The 20,138-nt window shown below is 39.7% G+C and overlaps 1 protein-coding gene across 1 annotated transcript in view; it reads right to left on the bottom strand.

Moving 5' to 3' along the window:
* The window catches only part of LOC124041244 (VPS10 domain-containing receptor SorCS1-like), a 53,570-nt gene extending 34,384 nt beyond the window's left edge, over window positions 1-19,186 (bottom strand). The window contains exons 1-8 of the mRNA XM_046358607.1: window positions 18,313-19,186; window positions 11,553-11,620; window positions 9,759-9,858; window positions 9,214-9,372; window positions 8,260-8,333; window positions 5,622-5,686; window positions 4,466-4,584; window positions 4,175-4,264 (exon numbers count right to left, since the gene is read on the bottom strand). Of these exons, the coding sequence (XP_046214563.1) occupies window positions 4,175-4,264; window positions 4,466-4,584; window positions 5,622-5,686; window positions 8,260-8,333; window positions 9,214-9,372; window positions 9,759-9,858; window positions 11,553-11,620; window positions 18,313-19,092 (1,455 nt within the window). The 5' untranslated portion in view covers window positions 19,093-19,186. The remainder of the gene's footprint in view (window positions 1-4,174; window positions 4,265-4,465; window positions 4,585-5,621; window positions 5,687-8,259; window positions 8,334-9,213; window positions 9,373-9,758; window positions 9,859-11,552; window positions 11,621-18,312) is intronic.
* Window positions 19,187-20,138: the final 952 nt, after the last annotated feature.

The raw sequence follows: 20,138 nt of genomic DNA, 5'->3' as shown, positions 1-20,138 counted from the left end.
ACGTGAGAGAACTTGGGAAGGTTGAACACCAGACGGGCTGCGGCGTTCTGGATGAGTTGTAGGGGTTTAATGGCACAGGCAGGGAGCCCAGCCAACAGCGAGTTGCAGTAATCCAGACGGGAGATGACAAGTGCCTGGATTAGGACCTGCGCTGCTTCCTGTGTGAGGCAGGGTCGTACTCTGCGGATGTTGTAGAGCATGAACCTACAGGAACGGGCCACCGCCTTGATGTTAGTTGAGAACGACAGGGTGTTGTCCAGGATCACGCCAAGGTTCTTAGCGCTCTGGGAGGAGGACACAATGGAGTTGTCAACCGTGATGGCGAGATAATGGAACGGGCAGTCCTTCCCCGGGAGGAAGAGCAGCTCCGTCTTGCCGAGGTTCAGCTTGAGGTGGTGATCCGTTATCCACACTGATATGTCTGCCAGACATGCAGAGATGTGTCTGTTACTTGAACTCTGTGAAGCATTTATTTGGGCTGCAATCTCATGTACAGATAACTCGAATGAACGTATCCTCTGCAGCAGAGAGAACTCTGGGTCTTCCTTTCCTGTGGCAGTCCTCAAAAGTCTGTTTCATCACAGCGCCTGATGGTTTTTTCGACTGCACTTAAAGAAACTTTCAAAGTTCTTGAAATGTTCCGTATTGACAGACCATGTCTTAAAGTAATGGACTGTCTTTTCTCTTTGCTTATTTGAGCTGTTCTATGGACTTGGTCATTTACCAAATAGGGATGTCTTGTGTATACCACCCTTACCTTGTCACAATACAACTGATTGGATCAAACGCATTAAGAATGAAATAAATTCCACAAATTAACTTTTAACAAGGCACACCTGTTTATGGAAATGCATTCCAGGTGACTAACTCATGAAGCTGGTTGAGAGAATGCCAAGAGTGTTTAAAGCTGTCATCAAGGCAAAAGGTGGCTACTTAGAATAATCTCAAATACAAAATATATTTTGATTTGTTTAACACTTTTTTGGTTACTACATGATTCCGTATGAGTTATGTAATAGTTTTGATGTCTTCAATATTCCAATGTAGGCTAACTTTTGACTGGTAGTGTATATTTCAGGATGTTATGTATCCCTGGAAATAATCAGAATTCATGTAAACATTACAGTTTTGAAAACATAGCTTTTCCAAAAAAAGTGGTCTCTTGGCACAACTTACCCTGGATACGGGGTAAGTTGAGTTGCGGGACAGGGTAAGTTAAGCCACCTGCAAATTTCTGTACTGAATGAAATATTACCACTACATTTTCAAAATGACAAAGCAAAAACAGGTTTTTAGACAGAAAAAAACAGAAATACCTTATTTACATAAGTATTCAGACCCTTTGCTATGAGACTTGAAATTGAGCTCAGGTGCATCCTGTTTCCATTGATCATCCTTGAGATGAGTCCACCTGTGGTCCACCTGTGGTAAATTCAATTGATTGGACATGATTTGGAAAGGCACACACCTGTCTATATAAGGTCCCACAGTTGACAATGCATGTCAGAGCAAAAACCAAGCCATGAGGTCGAAGGAATTGTCCGTAGAGCTACGAGACAGGATTGTGTCGAGGCACAGATCTGGGGAAGGGTACCAAAACATTTCTGCAGCATGGAAGAAGTAAATGGAAGAAGTTTGGAACCACCAAGGCTCTTCCTAGAGCTGGCCAAACTGAGTAATGACTATTTGACCAAGAAGGAGAGTGATGGAGTGCTACAGCAGATGACCTGGCTTCCACAATCAGTCAACCTTCAATTGATATGGTTTGGGATGAGTCGGACTGCAGAGGGAAGGAAAAGCAGCCAACAAGTGCTCAGAATATGTGGGAATTCCTTCCAGACTGGTTGAGGGAATGCCAAGAGTGTGCAAAGCTGTCATCAAGGCAAAAGGTGGCTACTTTTTGAAGAATCTAAAATATATTTGTTTAACACATTTTTGGTTACTACATGACTCCATATGTGTTATTTCTTAGTTTTGATGTCTTCAGTACTATTCTACAATGTAGAAAATAGTACAAATAAAGAAAAACCCTTGAATGAGTAGGTGTGTCCAAACTTTTGACAGATTTTCTCTCGCTCTCTCTCTCTCTCTCTCTCTCTCTCTCTCTTCTTTCTCTCTCTCTCGCTCTCTCCCTCATATATACTAAACGTTAGGAAAATCCTCCTAATATTGAGTTGCAACCCCCCTTTTGCCCTCTGAACAGCCTCAATTCGTCGGAGCATGGAGGTGTCGAAAGTGTTCCACAGGGATACTGGCCCATGTTGACTCCAATGCTTTCCCACATTTGCGTCAAATTGGCTGGATGTCCTTTGGGTGGTGGACCATTCTTGATACACACAGGAAACTGATGTGCGTGAAAACCCCAGCAGTGTTGCAGTTCTTGACACAAACCGGTGCATCTGGCACCTACTATCATACCCCTTTAAAAGGCACTTCAATATTTGTGTCTTGCACATTCACCCTTCAAATGGCACACATTCACAATCCATATCTCAATTGTCTCAAGGCTTAAAAATCCTTATTTAATCTGTCTCCTCCCCTTCATCTACATTGATTGTTAAAACATTCAGCTTCAGTCGGCTGATTATAGCTGTCCCTTCAAGTTAGTCGGTCAGCTTAGTCTCCTATTCAGATGACCCCCAGTTTTGTTAATTTCTTATTGGTCAAGGTCACGCTAAAAACGTATCACCACATCTAGTTCAGCCTATCAACAGCCTTGGTTCCCAGGACTTCAGATTCAGTTAGTCTATGACCCCAGCATGCTGTGTGGTCAGAAACGTGTTTTCCCTATCCCGATGAGCTCTTCAACAGTTTCTCTCCTGCTGAACTTTTCCTCCTGTGGACTGTATACCTGTATGTCTGATGTTTACTGTGCGTGCATCTGTGTCATATCAAGTGGAGCTACGTTTTTAGGTCTATTGTGCATAATTACTGTGTGTTGAGTTGTTAACTAGTTGTTAGCTAGCTCGTGCTCCCGCTAGCGTCAGCACTACCATTAGCATTTTGCATTTGAATGTATGAACATTTTGTTATGACTGTTAGCGATTAGCCGTTTATTTATATCACTAATTTATGGTGTTAGGCAATTTTCTATTAAACTGTATATAGTGGTTGCTACAGGCCTTAAGTCAGCACCTAAGGTTTCTTGGCTGTTCGCTAGATATTGGTGGGAACTGGAACACGCTGTCTTACACGTCTATCCAGAGCATCCCAAACATGCTCAATGGGTGACATTTCTGCTGAGTATGCAGGCCATGGAAGAACACGGACATTATCATCTTCCAGGAATTGTGTACAGATCCTTGTGACATGGGGCTGTGCATTATCATGCTGAAACATGAGGTGATGGCGGTAGATGAATGGCACGACAACGCGCCTCATGTTTCATTGAAATTGCCATCAATAAAATGCAACTGAGTTCACTGTCTATAGTTTATGCCTGCACATTCAATAACCGCACCGCCATCATGGGGCACTCTGTTCACAACGTTGACATCAGCAAACCGCTCACCGATACGACGCCATACACATGGTCTGTGGTTGTAAGGCTGGTTGGACATACTGACAAAAAATTAAAAATTATGTTCGAGGCGGCTTATGGTAGAGAAACTAACATTCAATTTTCTGGCAACAACTCTGGTGGACATTTCTGCAGTCAGCATGCCAATTGCACGCTCCCTCAAAACATCTGTAGCGTTGTCTTGTGTGCACATTTTAGAGTGGCTTTTTATTGGCCCCATCACAAGGTGCACCTGTGTAATGATCATGCTGTTTAATCAGCTTCATGATTTGCCACACCTGTCAGGCGGATGGATTATCTGGGCAAAGGAGAAATGCTCACTAACAGGGATGTAACCAAATTTGAGCACCAAATTTTAGAGAAATATGCTTTTTGTGCGTATGGAACATTCCTGGGATCTTTTATTTTAGCTCATGAAACAACACTTTACATGTTACATTATATTTTCTTTCTGTGTATGTGTAATTTCTATTCAATTTCTTTCTGATTATTTCATTAAAGTTGGCCTTGGGAAAGCAGGAAAAGCAACAACATTTTTATCAGTGTTGTGATATCAAAACTGTTCAAAAGGGTAAGAAACTGTTGCTCACTGGATTCATAACAGGATAGTAGTAATACAAGTATTGTCATGTCAAAGTACTATTTCCAACCCACCTTTGGAAATGTGTACTTAGGCAGCTTCATGGGGAAGAAAGCATTTCTTTTGTATGACACATAATGGACAGGCCGGCCACCCATTGGTACCTAGAGAAACACATTTATTACAGTAAATCACTGTAAATTGGGTTGACAGACTACTAATTATGCAACAGTCTTAGTTTTACGTTTTTATACCATTCTCTGTTGGTTTATGGTCATTATTCCTTACAAGGTTACATTAAGATAGTATTTCACACAACAGTTTTAGTGCCTTTTTATTACCTCAGAAACATTCAAAATTCCCACCTGAATGAATACATACTGGTCCTGAACCACCAGGGAATCCGGGCTGATAAACCCAGGGAAAGGCCTGCCTTTGTTGGCCTCTGTGCAGTTCTGCAGCTTACATGTTATATACTGGGATCCTATAACAGAAGTTAAATAATTGCTACAATGTAACAGGAGAAAATAAGTGCTCTGTGACTATTCAATCAGAGACTAGCATTTAATTTAATTGATAGTAGAAAGCAGAAGAGCAGGGAGGCCAATTTCTATTTCCACTATTAACAGAGATGGAATGTGTCCCTCTGTGTTAGCTCTAGCCAAATGAGCCATTCTCCTCAGGGACAAGACATTAACACTGGAGCCCTTATGGAACAGACATTCTAAACACTCCGTCCAACGTAAGAGCCCAGTCAGACCAACTGTCCCTTAGTAAATTAATAAACTTAATTGTAAAGTAGCGAGTGTGTCTAGATGCAGCCAATTTGCATGGGTGAGAGTTATGTGTACTTGAAGATCAGTTTCCTCTCTACATGATGACTATTGTATAAAAGAGGATGGCTTAGGGCTTTGCACCCCCTTGTAAGTAAATACTGATGCTACCGCTGTTTATTATCTATGCATAGTCACTTTACCCCTACCTATATGTACAAATGACCTCAACTAACCTGTACCCCCATACATTGGCTCAGTACCGGTACCGCCTGTATATAGCCTCGTTATTTTATTATGTTACTTCATATTTAATTTTTTACTTTAGTTCATTTGTGAATATTGTCTTACCTCCATTTTTTGAACTGCATTGTTGGTTACAGGCTTGTAAGTAAGCTTTTCACGGTAAGATTTACAACTGTTGTATTTGGTGCATGTGACAAATACATTTTGATTTAATTTGATACGTATAAGTGTAAATATAGATAAGTGTATTTTATGCTTTGTTTTTTGGTATTCTATTCCCTTCTGAAAACAATAGTAATAGCTGCAGTATTCCAAACTAATTTTGTGTTAAGTTCCCTCCTGTCTGTTTGAAATACGATGGTTATAGGTAAGGTCTCTGCAATTTTGCACCCTGTAAAGGCTGTTTTGCAGATGGAATATGTCACTTGTGTGTGTAAATGATCCCTAGATTCCCAATAATAAAATCCCTGAATGTGATGTCCTTGATGTGATGATGACTCACGTCTGTCAGAAACACTTGTCTCCAAGTGAATCATTCCTGGTTCTTTGTCCAAACCCAGTTTTGACCTGTGGGGAGAGGAGAGACAACTGAGGGACATTGCAAGTCAGAACATCTTTTCAAATATGATATGTGCATTATATGGTAAATACCTTATGTTTGGATTTATAATAACAACAAAATGGCCAACATTTTCATCAATGACATGTACATTTAGCTCATGATCTAGATATGATCGGTTCATTGAAGAGCATAGGTGTGCCTAAATAAATAATCAGTTCAACAAGATGAAGAAAGGCACGCTGACATCAAACTGTATGGGAAACATGAATAATCATTCTGTTGGTTCTCATCTATTCCAAAAGGATCCTGTGAACAAAAACACTACTTCACAGTCATAAAAAAGTGAGAGACAGAGAAATTCATCAAAAACAGAACTCAGAACAGAGATATGAATTTACAAATGTCAACCCCTCTGTTCAATCACGCTAGTTCTACCTTTCTATTAAAATGTCAGCTTCCTTGAGAGGACAAAGTCATGTCGGAAGACATTTGAAGGATGACAATATTTGGGATTTCCATTTTGATTCAATTAAATTATAATAGGGAACCTAGCTGCTTGAAATGGCCGAAAAAGATAACAGCAACAACAACAAAAATCCCGTAAACATTTTGCCCCATCAATCACTTGGCCTGTGGGGTAATTCAGAGGGAAGATGCCTCGGAGCCATTTCATCCTTTTTCAATTGAGCCTCAACTGGGAGGCAGCGGTTAAGTGCGGAGTGACAAGAGTGACCACTTGTTGTATAAATAGCAGCTATTGTGGAAGAAAATGGGTTCCTTCTCATTTTCTATACTGTGTCAGTGTCTGAGCCATAATAAAAGAGGTCCCATCCTGCTTCCCTCAGCACTCTGTAATTGCCTTGCTGCTCCATCTATTATATTGAACTTTCTGTCAAATACTTCATCCTCTTCTATTGGAGAACAGCAGCCCCGTGTTCTTAAACACGTTCCTTATATGTTCCTCTATCACTGTGAACTGTATGGACAACATGCTTGCATTGTGTGATCTATAAGGCTTGTTAACAGGTTGATGGTGTAAATCTGTCAAGGCGAGTCTACTGTTAACAGTAGATAAACTGCAGTTATGTGGAGCAGCAAAACATATGAAAAGTCAAATGAACTGAGATTATGAGCTGTATTTTCTCCTTGCTGAAATATGCATGCCCTACCTGAATGTAATATTCATACCACAAACAAAACAGATATATGTTTGGTAGGAGGGTGTACACCTTTGTTTGCCTCAGAGAGGACAGTTTTATAATTGATGGCAATAATAGCAGGATCATAGAAGTTGTAAACAACAAAGAAATATAGAATAGATACGTAAACCCAAGCCATCTAAAGTAAACCTCTAAATCAAATATTTAATCAATAATATAAAAAGGAGCGCCTCCCGAGTGGCGCAGCGTTCTAAGGCACTGCATCGCAGTACTAGCTGTGCCACAAGAGATCCTGGTTTGAGTCCAGGCTCTGTCGCAGCCGGCCGTGACCGGGAGACCCATGGGGCGGCGCACTGACACGGTCGCCAGGGACACAGTGTTTCCTCCGACACATTGGTGCGGCTGGCTTCCGGGTTAAGCGGGTATTGTGTCAAGAAGCAGTGCGGTTTGGTTGGGTTGTGTTTCGGAGGACAGACGGCTCTCAACCTTCGCCTCTCCTGAGTCCATATGGGAGTTGCAGCGATGGAACAAGACTATAACTACCAATTGGAAAACTCTTTTTATTTAAAAATGTTTATTTAATGAATGGGATTGAAAGCAACAATTTTCTAAATAATCGGTACAGTACAACCTGTACAAAAACCTCCATGCAAACTGTGTTACTCAATATTCAATCCAGCTCTACTCTAACTCCATTAGGAAATCTTAGGGCAAATATATGAATTGTTCAAAACAAGAGACCAATAATGGCGTAACTTCGATGATACATTGCTTCCACTGCATCTTTCTTTGGTTCCTGTCTTGGGCTAAAAAGCACCTGATCATCATTTGTTCCCAAGTGATACAGTTTGTGAAAAAAGTTTTAGTCAAATTTTGGCCCAATATTAGTAAATGTGAAATATGACCTAATTCATGTATTTTAATTGACTCATCCACTTTAAGAGATGGCATTGTACTAATGGCATTATTTATCAAAATGTTAAAAGCTGCCCGATCACCCAATAAGTATTGAGCTCCCTTGCCCCCTTGTAAATATAAATGATTTAGTGATTACACATATTCATAGTATCGTTATCTGGCAACAGGGACTACTGCATTAAGATACTGTATGTCATGGCAAATCATGTAGATTAGTGACAAGTACTAAATACAGTATTTCTTAAGCACAACTGTTGGACCTTAATAAAAGAGTGTAAGAATATCTATTTCAACTATTCATGTGTTCATCAGGACCATAATTGTACATACTATATGCCATGTATTGAGTTCAACTCAGATACCGGCAGAAGATCAAATTCAATACGACAATTCTGATAGGCTATCAGTTCAGGAAAGACTGGTACTTTTTATGAAATTGTAGTACTACTACTTGAAAAATGTGTCCAAAGATGGTGGAAAAGACTCATTTATACTCTCACCAGTAAAATCTGTTGGGGACCACACTGTCATGTACGAGCTGCCATCGTCTTCCAAATTCAACAGAGACGTAGAGCTGAAAGAAAAGAACATCCCAGAGTTTGAGAAAACCTGTAGAGAAAAAAAATGTCATAATATTCCAGAGTTCAAACTAAGACTTAAAACGAAGAAAATGTCAGACCTGGAGAATTCTCTTTCCCTCTATTTTAGGGACTATCATGTAAGTCTAATGGAGGCCCATACAAAATGTTAATTATATTGACATGTTTTTTTTCCCCCTTTTTGCACTTTAGAGCACTTTGTTTGAATGTTTCTGTTGAGTGCTGTACAGTTGAAGCTTTAAAGAAGATTTGAAAATAGTACTTTATATTTGAAATACACTTTCAAAGAGTTTTTATTATGACAAGATCGTTTGGATCAGCTTCTCCCAGTGGTACCTCTCTACCTCCGTAGGATTTGTTCCTAATTGACAGCGACACACTTAACCATCAGTATAATCCCTTTGCTTTATGCTATTGAGCTCCCTCTTTTAGCAGAGTAGGGCTGTTATCCAAGCTCTCGAAAGACATGTCATCCATCCTGTTATAACTGTCAACTCTTTTTAGTTCAGCCTAATTCTTAATGATAAGTCTTTTACATCATCTGAGAGCACATCGCACATAAGGAACTATTTTACAATACAATCATTTTCTACAGTGCTATTGTACTGTACAGTACAGCAAACAACTAAATGTATATACAGATAGAAAGAGGTGCTTTCCCCTCTGGGAGAAAGTGATGCTAATGCAAGAACAAGCATACATGTAGAGCACACAGCTACCATTGAAGTAAACATCTTGTTAAAGTCAATAGACTCACTGACATTAACAAGACCCTTGGCTCAATCAATCAATTTGTGTGTGTGTGCTTTCTCTCCCCTCCTCACTCCTCAGTTCTAATTGACAGGAGTCTCTTACCTTCTGGTCGTGGCTGTAAGCCAGGATCCAGTCCTCCTGCTCGGGGTGGAAGAGGAGGCTGAGGATGTCGAAGGCTAAGTGGTACCTCTGATAGGATGCGCCCTCGTCAAAGCTAATGAGCAGGCTGCTCTCCACCTCCGGGTCGGTCAGTAACATGATCTGAGATGAGAGAGGACAGGTCAGGAGAGGAGAGGAGGGAGAGTTATCCTCCTGCTTTGACAGCATCCACAAGGCATTAGGTGTGCTGTCTGTTAGGTCTGCTGTATATTCTGAGGGTGCAGACCATTTTATATAAACGGAGATGATATTAGTAGTAATTCAAATAAAATTGCTGCCACACAAGAGAGTATGAATAAGATTGATATTATCTCTCAAATCTAACAGGCATGTATGTATGTGTTTTATAAATCACAACATTTAGCAAAGATGATTTTTTTATTCTCCATTCATGTTCGTAATGATTCAACTTGACAATTCTACTATTGTTAAGAGTTTTAAGGACATGACAGATATGGTTATGGTAAGGTACATGTATGAGGACGTACCTTTCGTTTGTTATTCGGACTCACGTACAAGTAGCTTAGTATGGTTTTTGGCCCAACCTTTTCATCAAGTTTCTCATACCTGGTTCCATAGTCTGTTGACCTAGAATTCAATTAGGGGATTAACTAAATGAGTTATTCTACTGTTAAATCGTGAGTCTGAGAGCACAGAGCAATATCAATAATAATAATACCTATGGTTCAGCACAGTGACGGTATCATTAGGCTTTCGCAGGCAAGCAGAACATTGGAACTGGAACGATGCAATTTGCTAGTTTAATGGAGAATTGTTCAATTATAATAATAAACCTGGATATATGTATGTATGACAGACTACACAAGGGAATTATATGATTTGTAGTTCATCTAAAACATGTGTTCTAAAACAAGTTGGAGACAGTTACGTAATGATATTAGAAAAGCTACTCCAGAAGCATGTGTATTTCACATTGCCATCTGGTATATTCTGGATGTCAGAAATATTTCAAGTTTAACCCTCCTGTTGTGTTTGTTTCATGTTAATTCATTCTGTGTTCCCAGTCCAAAATGACTGCCCCATTATAGCTCATTATAAATCCATAATAATACATATATTATCACCTAATGTTGTGTTAGATATTTTTATCAACTTAAATTCTTGTGAACATTACAAGTTCTGAACTTCTATTTGCTATTTATGACCTGTAGGCCTCACTGAGCTCATACAACTTGTTTTTGAGTTTTTTTAAAAGCATAATGTATGGATTATTTTGACTATAACAAATACTGAGATTAAACATATTGTGTTATTTATCACAGACTACTTTGTGTCAAAGTTTTACAAGGACTCTCTCCTCCTCAACAGTGTTATGATCAAAGATATGATCAAGAGCCTCACATACATACTGCTTTATCTTGGCCAGGTTACAATTGTAAATGAGAACTTGTTCTCAACTTGCCTACCTGGTTAAATAAAGGTGAAATGAAAATAAATAAATAATATCGTTTGGTCATTGTGCTGCCACAGAATTAATTGTGATCAAGGCCTCAAAAAAGCTTTATATACCAGAGCTGCAAGAAAAATGCTTTATATTATTTAAACAATGTCGTGATTGTTTGTGAGAATGACAACAGGTGTGGTTCCCGTGGGGGAAAGATTCTATTGGGGAAAGGTTCCCGTGGGGGTTGCCATGGAAGCCAAGAAGGGGAGTGAGGTGTGTGTGTGCTCAAACACACATGCATGTGAAGGTCTGCCAGAGGAAGTGTGTCCATCTGATGAATGGGCATGTGTCTGAACTCAATTTTATACACTAATTGTAGCCTCACCCATTCATTTCTAATGACTGGTCATTTTTGACCGGGGACAACACAGGTGTACAAAAGTTAAATAAAACACCCAATATTGAATGAAAATCATCAAAATGTTCAGATGCTCTGTGTGGACAAAGTCATGGAACCTTATGACAATCAGATTAAATGAACTACATTTTTCAGAGAGAAAACTTGTAAATCGGTCCAATTCGACCGGAACACAGCAGAAGGGTTAATATGCTACATTCAGGAACATACAGTACAACACTAGTTTGCAATATTTGGACACAATGTTCCCAGTGTACTGTCTCTGTTTCTTATCTCCCTGCTTCCCAGTCTCTTATACACTTGTATAACCAACATGCAACATTCAAATGGGCCATTCGTTTTTCCTAAGCATGTGATAGGCAATCTTTCGGGCCCATGGTCACATGATCAAGAAGAGCAACTCTTGGTCCTGAACATGAACACAGAAGCCAGACCGAGATTAATTGAACCACTCCTTACCTCCATAGAGAGCTCTCTGTGACACTGCCAAGGCTGAAGTCAAAGTACTTAGTCAGCATTAGAATCACCTACAAAACAGAACAAAGTTCCCATCTCAGCGTACAGTTTGAGAAAATACTAGTAATAGACAACCCTCTGTTAAGGTGCATCATTTCATCTGGCACTATGGTGGCACTTGAAGTAATGAGTGAATGGGCACACACTGTTTAAATCCACGTTGTTTCCACATTATTTCAATGAAATTACATTGCCCCAACATAGAATAAACGTTGAATTGACATCTGTACCCAGTGGGGAGTTGCCTATTTTGCATTATATCCCTATTGAGGTGGTAAATAAGCCTAAAATACAAAATAAGGGAGAAAATAAACTTTTTACAACCTCATCTTCAAACTTACAAATGTTGTTATTTTTATCATTGGAAACGGTTTGAGCAGGATGGCTTTAGGAAGTGTGTATCATACATTTCACAACGGCAGTTTGCAACACACCAGCCTTAATATGGACGCTTGTGTCAACAGCCACACACATAAACAAATCCCAAACAAACTTCTGAGGACTTGTCAAGGCATAATTTTGCATGAGGATGGTGCATCTTCTGTACAAAGGTAAATCAGGGAAAATGCGCTATGTTGTGCTTTTTTAGGGCTCAGCGTGTTTCTTCCATGGCAAACACTACCAACGGTGGTCTATAAATAAATGAATAAATAAGTAAACAATGCATCTATCGTTCATCCGAGGCACAGCAAGGCTCTCCTCGTAAATATCATGGACATCATTTTTGAGGAGATCGTAAAGAACCCCATTGTTATATGGCTGTTATACAAGCCTTTACTTAATAGGTATTAAGACACGTAAATTGCGAGGCGTCACGTAAATTGTTCCAGATGTTAACGCATGGCTCTCTGTGGACAGGTCTATTTTCCCCATTGTAATTTGAAAGGAGAAACTATTTTCCTATTCAGCGTTTGTTTGAACCTAAATCAAAGTCGGTGTATCACTTCATTAAAATCATATCAGCCAATGTTAACGGATTGATATTTATCTTTCCCTCCGCACTAGGTACTTGAAGACAATATGGAAAAATGCCATTTGAAAACATGCTAAATTATGCAACGGTCTCAATGGTTCACTGCATAAGAAACCAGTGTAAAGGTCTTCTACTCCTTGGAGATGACCTATCTTCTGGGACCATTTTTCTTCCCAATTGTACCCATTTCTTTTCTTTGTTATTTGGCATTTTAGTTGATACAATGAACCAAGAAATATGGTTCTTTTCATGAAAACGTGTATATATTGTGGTTGGCAAAAGTGTGGTGAGGAATAATCTCAGTGTCTTGTAAACACGGCAGAAATATAGAACCCTGCGGATTGGGAAGTAGAGATTAATGGTCTACCAATAACATGGCCTTTATGACTTCCAAAAGTCCCAATCTGTTGGACATTGTCATACACAATAAAATGACCTAGAGCAGTTTGGAAAGTAGAGCCAATTACTTCCCGTCTCCTGGATAGTCATTAATTTAACCATTTACTTGGAGAAGGTCCAGTGGAAGTCTCAAATCATTTTCACCCCCTCAAGTGCCAGCTGTAAAACTTGAGGTGTTAGGCTAGTTGAAAGTACACGCTGAAGCTCTCTAAATGTTGTCAATATTTAATGTACCAGGCATCAATATACATAGATACTTAATTTTGGAGATTGTTCTGTGTTAAACAGGGGATATAGGCTGGGTGCTTACTTGCTATCTTACTGTAGCCATAAACATTAGTGTTAGAGAGAGTCATGAAGAAACTCTGAACCCCCAAGAGCAATACAAACCTATTAAAATCACCAATGCTCTGAAGCTAAAATGTGTAGATGAGGGATTTGGTTGGGGTAAAGATACATTACAAATTCCTAGATAAAAAAAGGGCATGGCAGGAATTATACTTTATCAGTTTGCTAAATAAGTGCACAGATCCATCCCTTCCACATCTTGACAAAGATGAGATGTTAGAAAGCTTTTAACATGTCGAACACTCATCATGCCATGTTAGCGCCAAATGTCTCCCCCAAAAAATCATGTGACATAGGAGAATAAGAAAAATGATTTCCAAGCCCTGTGTAAATCTCAACCCTTGGAGAGTGAATGCATTGGTATGAATCTGATCATTATTGAGGCATGAAAGGGGTTTTATAGTGAATTAAAAGAGCTTAGTATGAGGAGATTACCATGGTGGAATGAAGGCATTGTATTAAGACGGTTGGAGGGTTAAGGGATAGAGGGTGGAGGTGGGAACTTTCTATTAGTGAAGGATGAGGAGCACCTGAAAGAGACAAATTAAATGCAAGACAGACTATACATTACGATTCATTCCCAGACTCAGTGACTCCCTGATCCAGCCTTATCAGCTTCAGGAATTAAGTTACATCATCAATAAAACTGTCGACATATTTACCCACTGCAATTAAATAGATGGATGACTCCATAAAAGCAATTGTTACCCAAGTAACTGATCAGAATATTAATAGGGTAGTTTTCTATTTGTACCCTATAAATGGAAAAGCACAACTAACACATTACCCTTTTTGGCTTTTAAGAGTTTATCTCACAAACTATTTCCACTACTACAACACTAATGATGCTGATGAAACAAGCCAGCTCAAGTCTCTCCCCTCATGTTAACCCTTACTGTACAGATGTGAATTGTTACAATGCAGTCACAATACAATTTAGTGCTTAATAGCAATTGAGTAGCCACCCGCATTCTTAGAAATGTACAGTACATTTTGGCAAATTAATATAAGATGTAAATTAGCATTTGCAGTCCAACACAATAAGTCTAAAGAATTGTGACAGATTCCCTGGGAGTGGAGCAGGTGTTAACTTTCAAACAGATGTTTCTGTTGGTTCATAATGATGTTAACATTAAAAGCTAGGAATTTTGAAAGTATAAAGTTTCGTATCATCAGCTATTCACACAGCTATACATTCAAATCTGACTTATTTCCTGTGTTTTACTGGGTGAACCTCCTTTTGTAAGAATAAAATGCATAAACAATACTTTCTGTTTCCAGCTATGTCTGTCAGTACGAGCAAAAGCATGTGAAGCTCAGTGCTCTCAACCATACAACCTCAACATGTATTATTGGCTTGCTTTTGCCTGCCACATCAATTTATATCTCTTTATCCACACAGACATTGTTTCCTGGTAGACCAGATGTTAGCTAGGGCTAGATTGTTTGACGTCAGAGCTATTTGCTCTCCCATGGATAACAGGTCAACTGGATCATGAATTATAAGGTGACATCACAGTAGTACTGTATATTGCAAAGATAAATGATTTGATGTCCTCGCATGACTCTCATAACCACCAGGATTTCCAAAGAATGCCATACCATGACTGCTAAAGGTAAGATTACTCGACAACAGCAGAATACTCTAGATCACGGTCATATCTGCCTCCTCCAACCATATTAGTATCTTCTGACATTCACTACTGTCAACTGTGAGCTTTATCATGAACAAAAGGATATTTGAATATCTGTAAATATGAGAGTAGCTACTCAGGATACAGTAAAACTAGCTGGATATTCAGCACACATGTAAAACTCCTTCAAACTGGCCTTAACATAAAAAGAAAACATCTACCTTAAACATGTATTACATGTTACAATAATGTTGCAAACCAAAAACCAAATGACCAATCATTACATTTGCAACCACTACAGATGTAGGATCTTCATTTGAGCCAGTTTGCCACAGCAGGAACATAATCGTGCAACAACAGGAAATGTGACGTATTATGTGGATTTTAATGGGCTTTTGTTTTCATGAGGGAAAATCAAGGCTGAATTGTCAAAGTGGAAATGACAGAATTCAGGAGCCTTTTTAAACCTCAAATACACAACAGGTTTTCAATTTCCTACATTGCGGGAAAGTTCTGCAACACGGTGGTCAAATTAAAATCCTGCATCTGCAATTGAATATCCAATTTGATCTATGTTTCCCTGAATCTCAGTGAACCATATAATGTTAATTGGGTACCAAGAATATATAGTTAGTCACCATGTTAGGGATACGCTGATGCTATCATACCATTAAGAAAAGCCTAAATTAAAGAGCCATTACAAACACCCCTATGGCAAACCTTCTTTTGTTGTTGATTCTTGACGTGATAAATCATCAGAAGCCCCTCACTTCTTCTTTGAATGTATGCTTTTGCCGTAGTAACTCCTCTTTAAAAAGAATGAAGTGCAGCTGTATTCTCCAGCCAGACTATGGCAGCCTGCTGAGCCTAGATACTTCATCGTGCATGAGGGAACTCTGATCAATGCTGGCAAGATTAGACATCGAGTGAGTTTGTTTTCTACCCAGCCCAAAAGTAGCACCCGCTGAGCAGAGGATGCTTTAAAAAAACACTTTTAACTCATATAAATGTCTTCTGAAATGTGGATGCTCAAAGATAAAGATGTGGGGTTGTGTGTGTTCTGTTGACAAACTCTTAAGCTACTGTACATCACTAGCAATGACATTTGTCTAACTTTGATATAATTTATGCTAATTCGATGCACATTTTGTTAGAGCTGCAACCAAAGCAAATGTCCATGAAATACCTCTGCTATAAATCTACTTCCGTAATTTGTTTTGATGTTAGGACATTAAAACCAGTAGACAGTGATACAGTAGCATCCATGTATTCCTATGGAAAACTCCCGATAGCGCATGAAGCCGGAAGGATTTTAATTTAAAGTAAGCCATAATGCTGAATGGGGCTGAATGGCACCAAAAACATTGTTAAGGATCATGGTGAAAGTGGTAACTAGCATCGGATCATGGCGATGTAGTCGTTTCCATCCTGACTGAGAGAGTCAACCTTAAGTCAACCTTAACCTCATAGCTTGCCAGCCTGTGAAAACTCTGTGTCAGCACGTGGTCCTGTGTGACGACAAATGTAGTAGTCAGAATGACTCTTGTATAATGTCCTCAATTTTGCAACTCGACTAGTGACCCTTAGGCGACATGCTGAGGTCTAAAAGCCTGCGTTCCCTTTCTGCAGCACACTCAGTGCAGGACTGAGGTCCAACAGAAGTCTCCAAAATATGAGTCACAGTAAAACATTGAAGATGTCAACTGAACAACTCTGGTGTTGCTAATGTAACGTTGAGACTGGTAGATTGATGTTGCAAGAGAAAAAGCAAGAATGAGTGCTGATGCAGGTTGATCGTGTAATAATGGTGATGACATATAATAGCTAGTATAAAGAGGATGATGCATCTAATGCAAAGGCGAAAGTAAAGACTGATGGGAAAAAAAATGTGCAAATGTTGCCCTCGCTTCTGTCAATATAATATCCCATATAACATCCCATTCAGCGTGCACTTTCAACTAGCCTAACATCCCACCTTGAAATGTATTTTGGGATCACACCTAATGCCATACCCCTTTTTGAGCGTTGGACCAGTAACTGAAAGGTTGCTGGTTCGAATCCCTGAGCTGACTATGTGAAAAATCTGTCGATGTGCCCTTGAGCAAAGCACTTACTCCTAATTGTTCCTGTATGTCGCTCTGGATAAGACCGTCTGCTAAATGACTAAAATGTCAAATGTAAGTGACAGCCATCTGTTCGTGATCAGATCTGGTGAACAAGCAAAGCTTGCATAGCCTCCCTTGTATAATGAAGCATTGGTTGTAATATCCACATGACAATTAAGTAAAGTTGATGGGAGGTAGAGTATGATCTCACTCATTCTGTATGATCCTACTCCAATGCTAAATGAAGATGAAAATCATACACAATAAAGTATGTACAAAATTATCCAAAATAGAAACAATATAAATGAGATGTGCACTGAATTATATAACACACCCAGGGCCACAACACTGCTTCAGTTCTAGCATCACCTTAAGAAATAGACTGTTCCACTACAAATGCGGTCTTTGAAGAGAAATCCACAATGGTCTGCTGCATTTGATGCCAATCTAATGAGGGATTAACTCCCATTAGCCTGATATTTTGAGGATACAGGTCCATGTTGCTGTTAAGCATTTCTTTTGACAAATGGCTTTGTGAGAAGTGTCATGTAAATAGGCTAACAATGGATTGCTTGAACATGTACAGCAGAGAAAAATAACAAAAATCATTGGACCGTGCCTTAATCCTCACATCTACCCTTAATTCCTTGGTCATACAAAACCTCCACCTACACAAAGATAGACAGACTAAAAGAAACACACTGATCGTGAGTGAGAGTGTTTGTGTGTGAACGTGTAAGTGTGTGTGTGTGTGCGCGCGCATGCGTGTGCGCGCGCGTGTGTGTGTGTGTGTGTGTGTGTGTGTGTGTGTGTGTGTGTGTGTGTGTGTGTGTGTGTGTGTGTGTGTGTTTGTGTGTGAACGTGTAAGTGTGTGTGTGTGTGTGTGTGTGTTTGTGTGTGCGCGCGCGTGTGCGCGTGCGTGCGTGCGCGCGTGTGTGTGCGCATGTGTGTTTCTTATTTCGACAATCTAGCTCTTCAGCATCCTCTCATTGAACCGCCTGGTGCACTGGTCTGCACTGCCCACTGCCAATGCCTCCCAATATTTTCCAAGTGCCAGGATTTACACTAGAGGCCTACACACAACTAATTAATTACATATCAGACCCTTCAGAAGACCAAGTCCACCACCTAAAATGACATTGTAAGAGGCAGAAAACATTATAGGCTAACTGTTGTACATTCAAAATGATTAAGCCATGCGCTATAATGCAAGGATGCATTCATCATAGCCAAGTTTCACTTACGCTGCTATTTTGGCCGGACCAATGCACCATGGCTTGGTTATGAGCTGAATCCCCCGTGAGTGCGAATGTAGAACTACTAAGTTTCAACTCATGTTGCCCGGGGGTTGACGCATCTTCACCGTTCCATCCGAATCCGGACCAAGATGTTTTGCTCTCCGCCGTTTGGAAGCTGCGCTTTCGTCGACGGCGAAGGTTCCTCAAACTTGCCCCAGCCTTCTTTTTTGATAACTCATGTCGTTTAAGTCTATTTTCTCTTCCAAAACTATTAAATGTATTATGTCTAGTGTTATTGACGGTTACTTTATTGAGGGTGGCAGGTGGCGGCATAGGCCTATCTGTGAGTTTGGAGGTGATGCCCGAGCCACTTTGATGTTGATAGAGCACTTCAGAATTGTCCACGAGCCGACGTTCTTCTAATCCACGGCTGTGTGATTTATTTACAAACGGTTGCTCGGATTCAGGGACTGAACTTCTTGCCTCGCCATCACCGGAGACGCGCGCTAAATATTCCTCAACATTGGCTTTTTTACAGCTGCTTTTAAAGGGGTGACAACCTGGTGACTTCTCTGCAACCCCCACAGCTTCATCCTCTGGTCCCTTTCCAAATGGATCAAATTCCACTTTCGAGAGTTCCCGGACAGCCGGCTTGATAACAGAGAGTTGGCTTGATGGAATGCACCTTATATTTGTTTTTGTCATGTCCACCGTGGAAGTTAAGGTAAAAAGACACATCCACATAGCAATGAGCCAATGAGGGCAGCAACCGACGGTTGTTTCCATCCCTGGTTTAGGTTAGTCCGATTTGAATTATAACCTGAAGATAATTAGACTACTTTTTAGGGTTTGATTATTATCCGCTGAATCGCTTCGGGAACGGAGGTTGCTACAGTGTGCGAAGAAGCGCTCACAGAAGTAGTGATGCAAACGATGCACCGGAGGAGGAGCTGGCGGTTGGATTCGGTCATGATAGGAGAGAGAATAGCCAGAATCCGACTAGACGTTCATTTGGAGAGATGAGAAAAGGGAGCTATCCCCTGTACTTTAACATGATAGCAACCCTGATAATAAAGTGGTCTTACTGTTTAGTGGAAGTTCTTCTCTGGATAACATGGAAAATGATATATGGAGTATTATTTCAGTCATATTTTCATTAAGGAGTAGCCTATAAAACATACTGATATATGCATTGTAAATAATGCCCTCAATAGGACCAATTGATGCACATAGGCTGAATGAATGTTGCCCACATTTTCAAAGCAATTTTTGAATTTATTTTTGCACATTTCAGTCTTTGGGACCTTAAATATGTCCATAATGAGTAACACTTTATATTGTCATTAATAAGTCAATAATATACCAATTATACGGCACGTGTTCATGATTTCGTATTTATTATTAGCCAATTACATTTTCAAACGCAAGTAAGCTATAAAAAACGGGTAAGAGTTATAACATATTTTTTATAAGGCATATCTTAATTAACAGTATATCATGTATAAATAATAACGATATTCACATGACATTAAAAATGCTGTTCAACATCATTCCTCTGATCAATGTCTTTCTTACAAATCAATTTACTAATCATTAGAACGGGTCTCGAACCAGCGGCTGCTGCAACGCAGTTTGCACTACGATGCAGTGTCTTAGACCGTTGCGCCACTGGGGAGGCTCAAGCCAAAAGATTTTAATGCTTATCAATTGCCCTGCACAAAGTATCAAAATACTACACGGGACGCTTATCAAATAATTTAATTTAGATGTTAATTGTATTTTTTTGCTCACAGAAACAATGAGAAAATATAGAAAAATAAATAATGAAATGT

This window comes from Oncorhynchus gorbuscha, linkage group LG08 (genome assembly GCF_021184085.1).
Source record: "Oncorhynchus gorbuscha isolate QuinsamMale2020 ecotype Even-year linkage group LG08, OgorEven_v1.0, whole genome shotgun sequence".
Taxonomy (NCBI): domain Eukaryota; kingdom Metazoa; phylum Chordata; class Actinopteri; order Salmoniformes; family Salmonidae; genus Oncorhynchus; species Oncorhynchus gorbuscha.
This window is presented reverse-complemented; position numbering and strand designations above follow the sequence as displayed.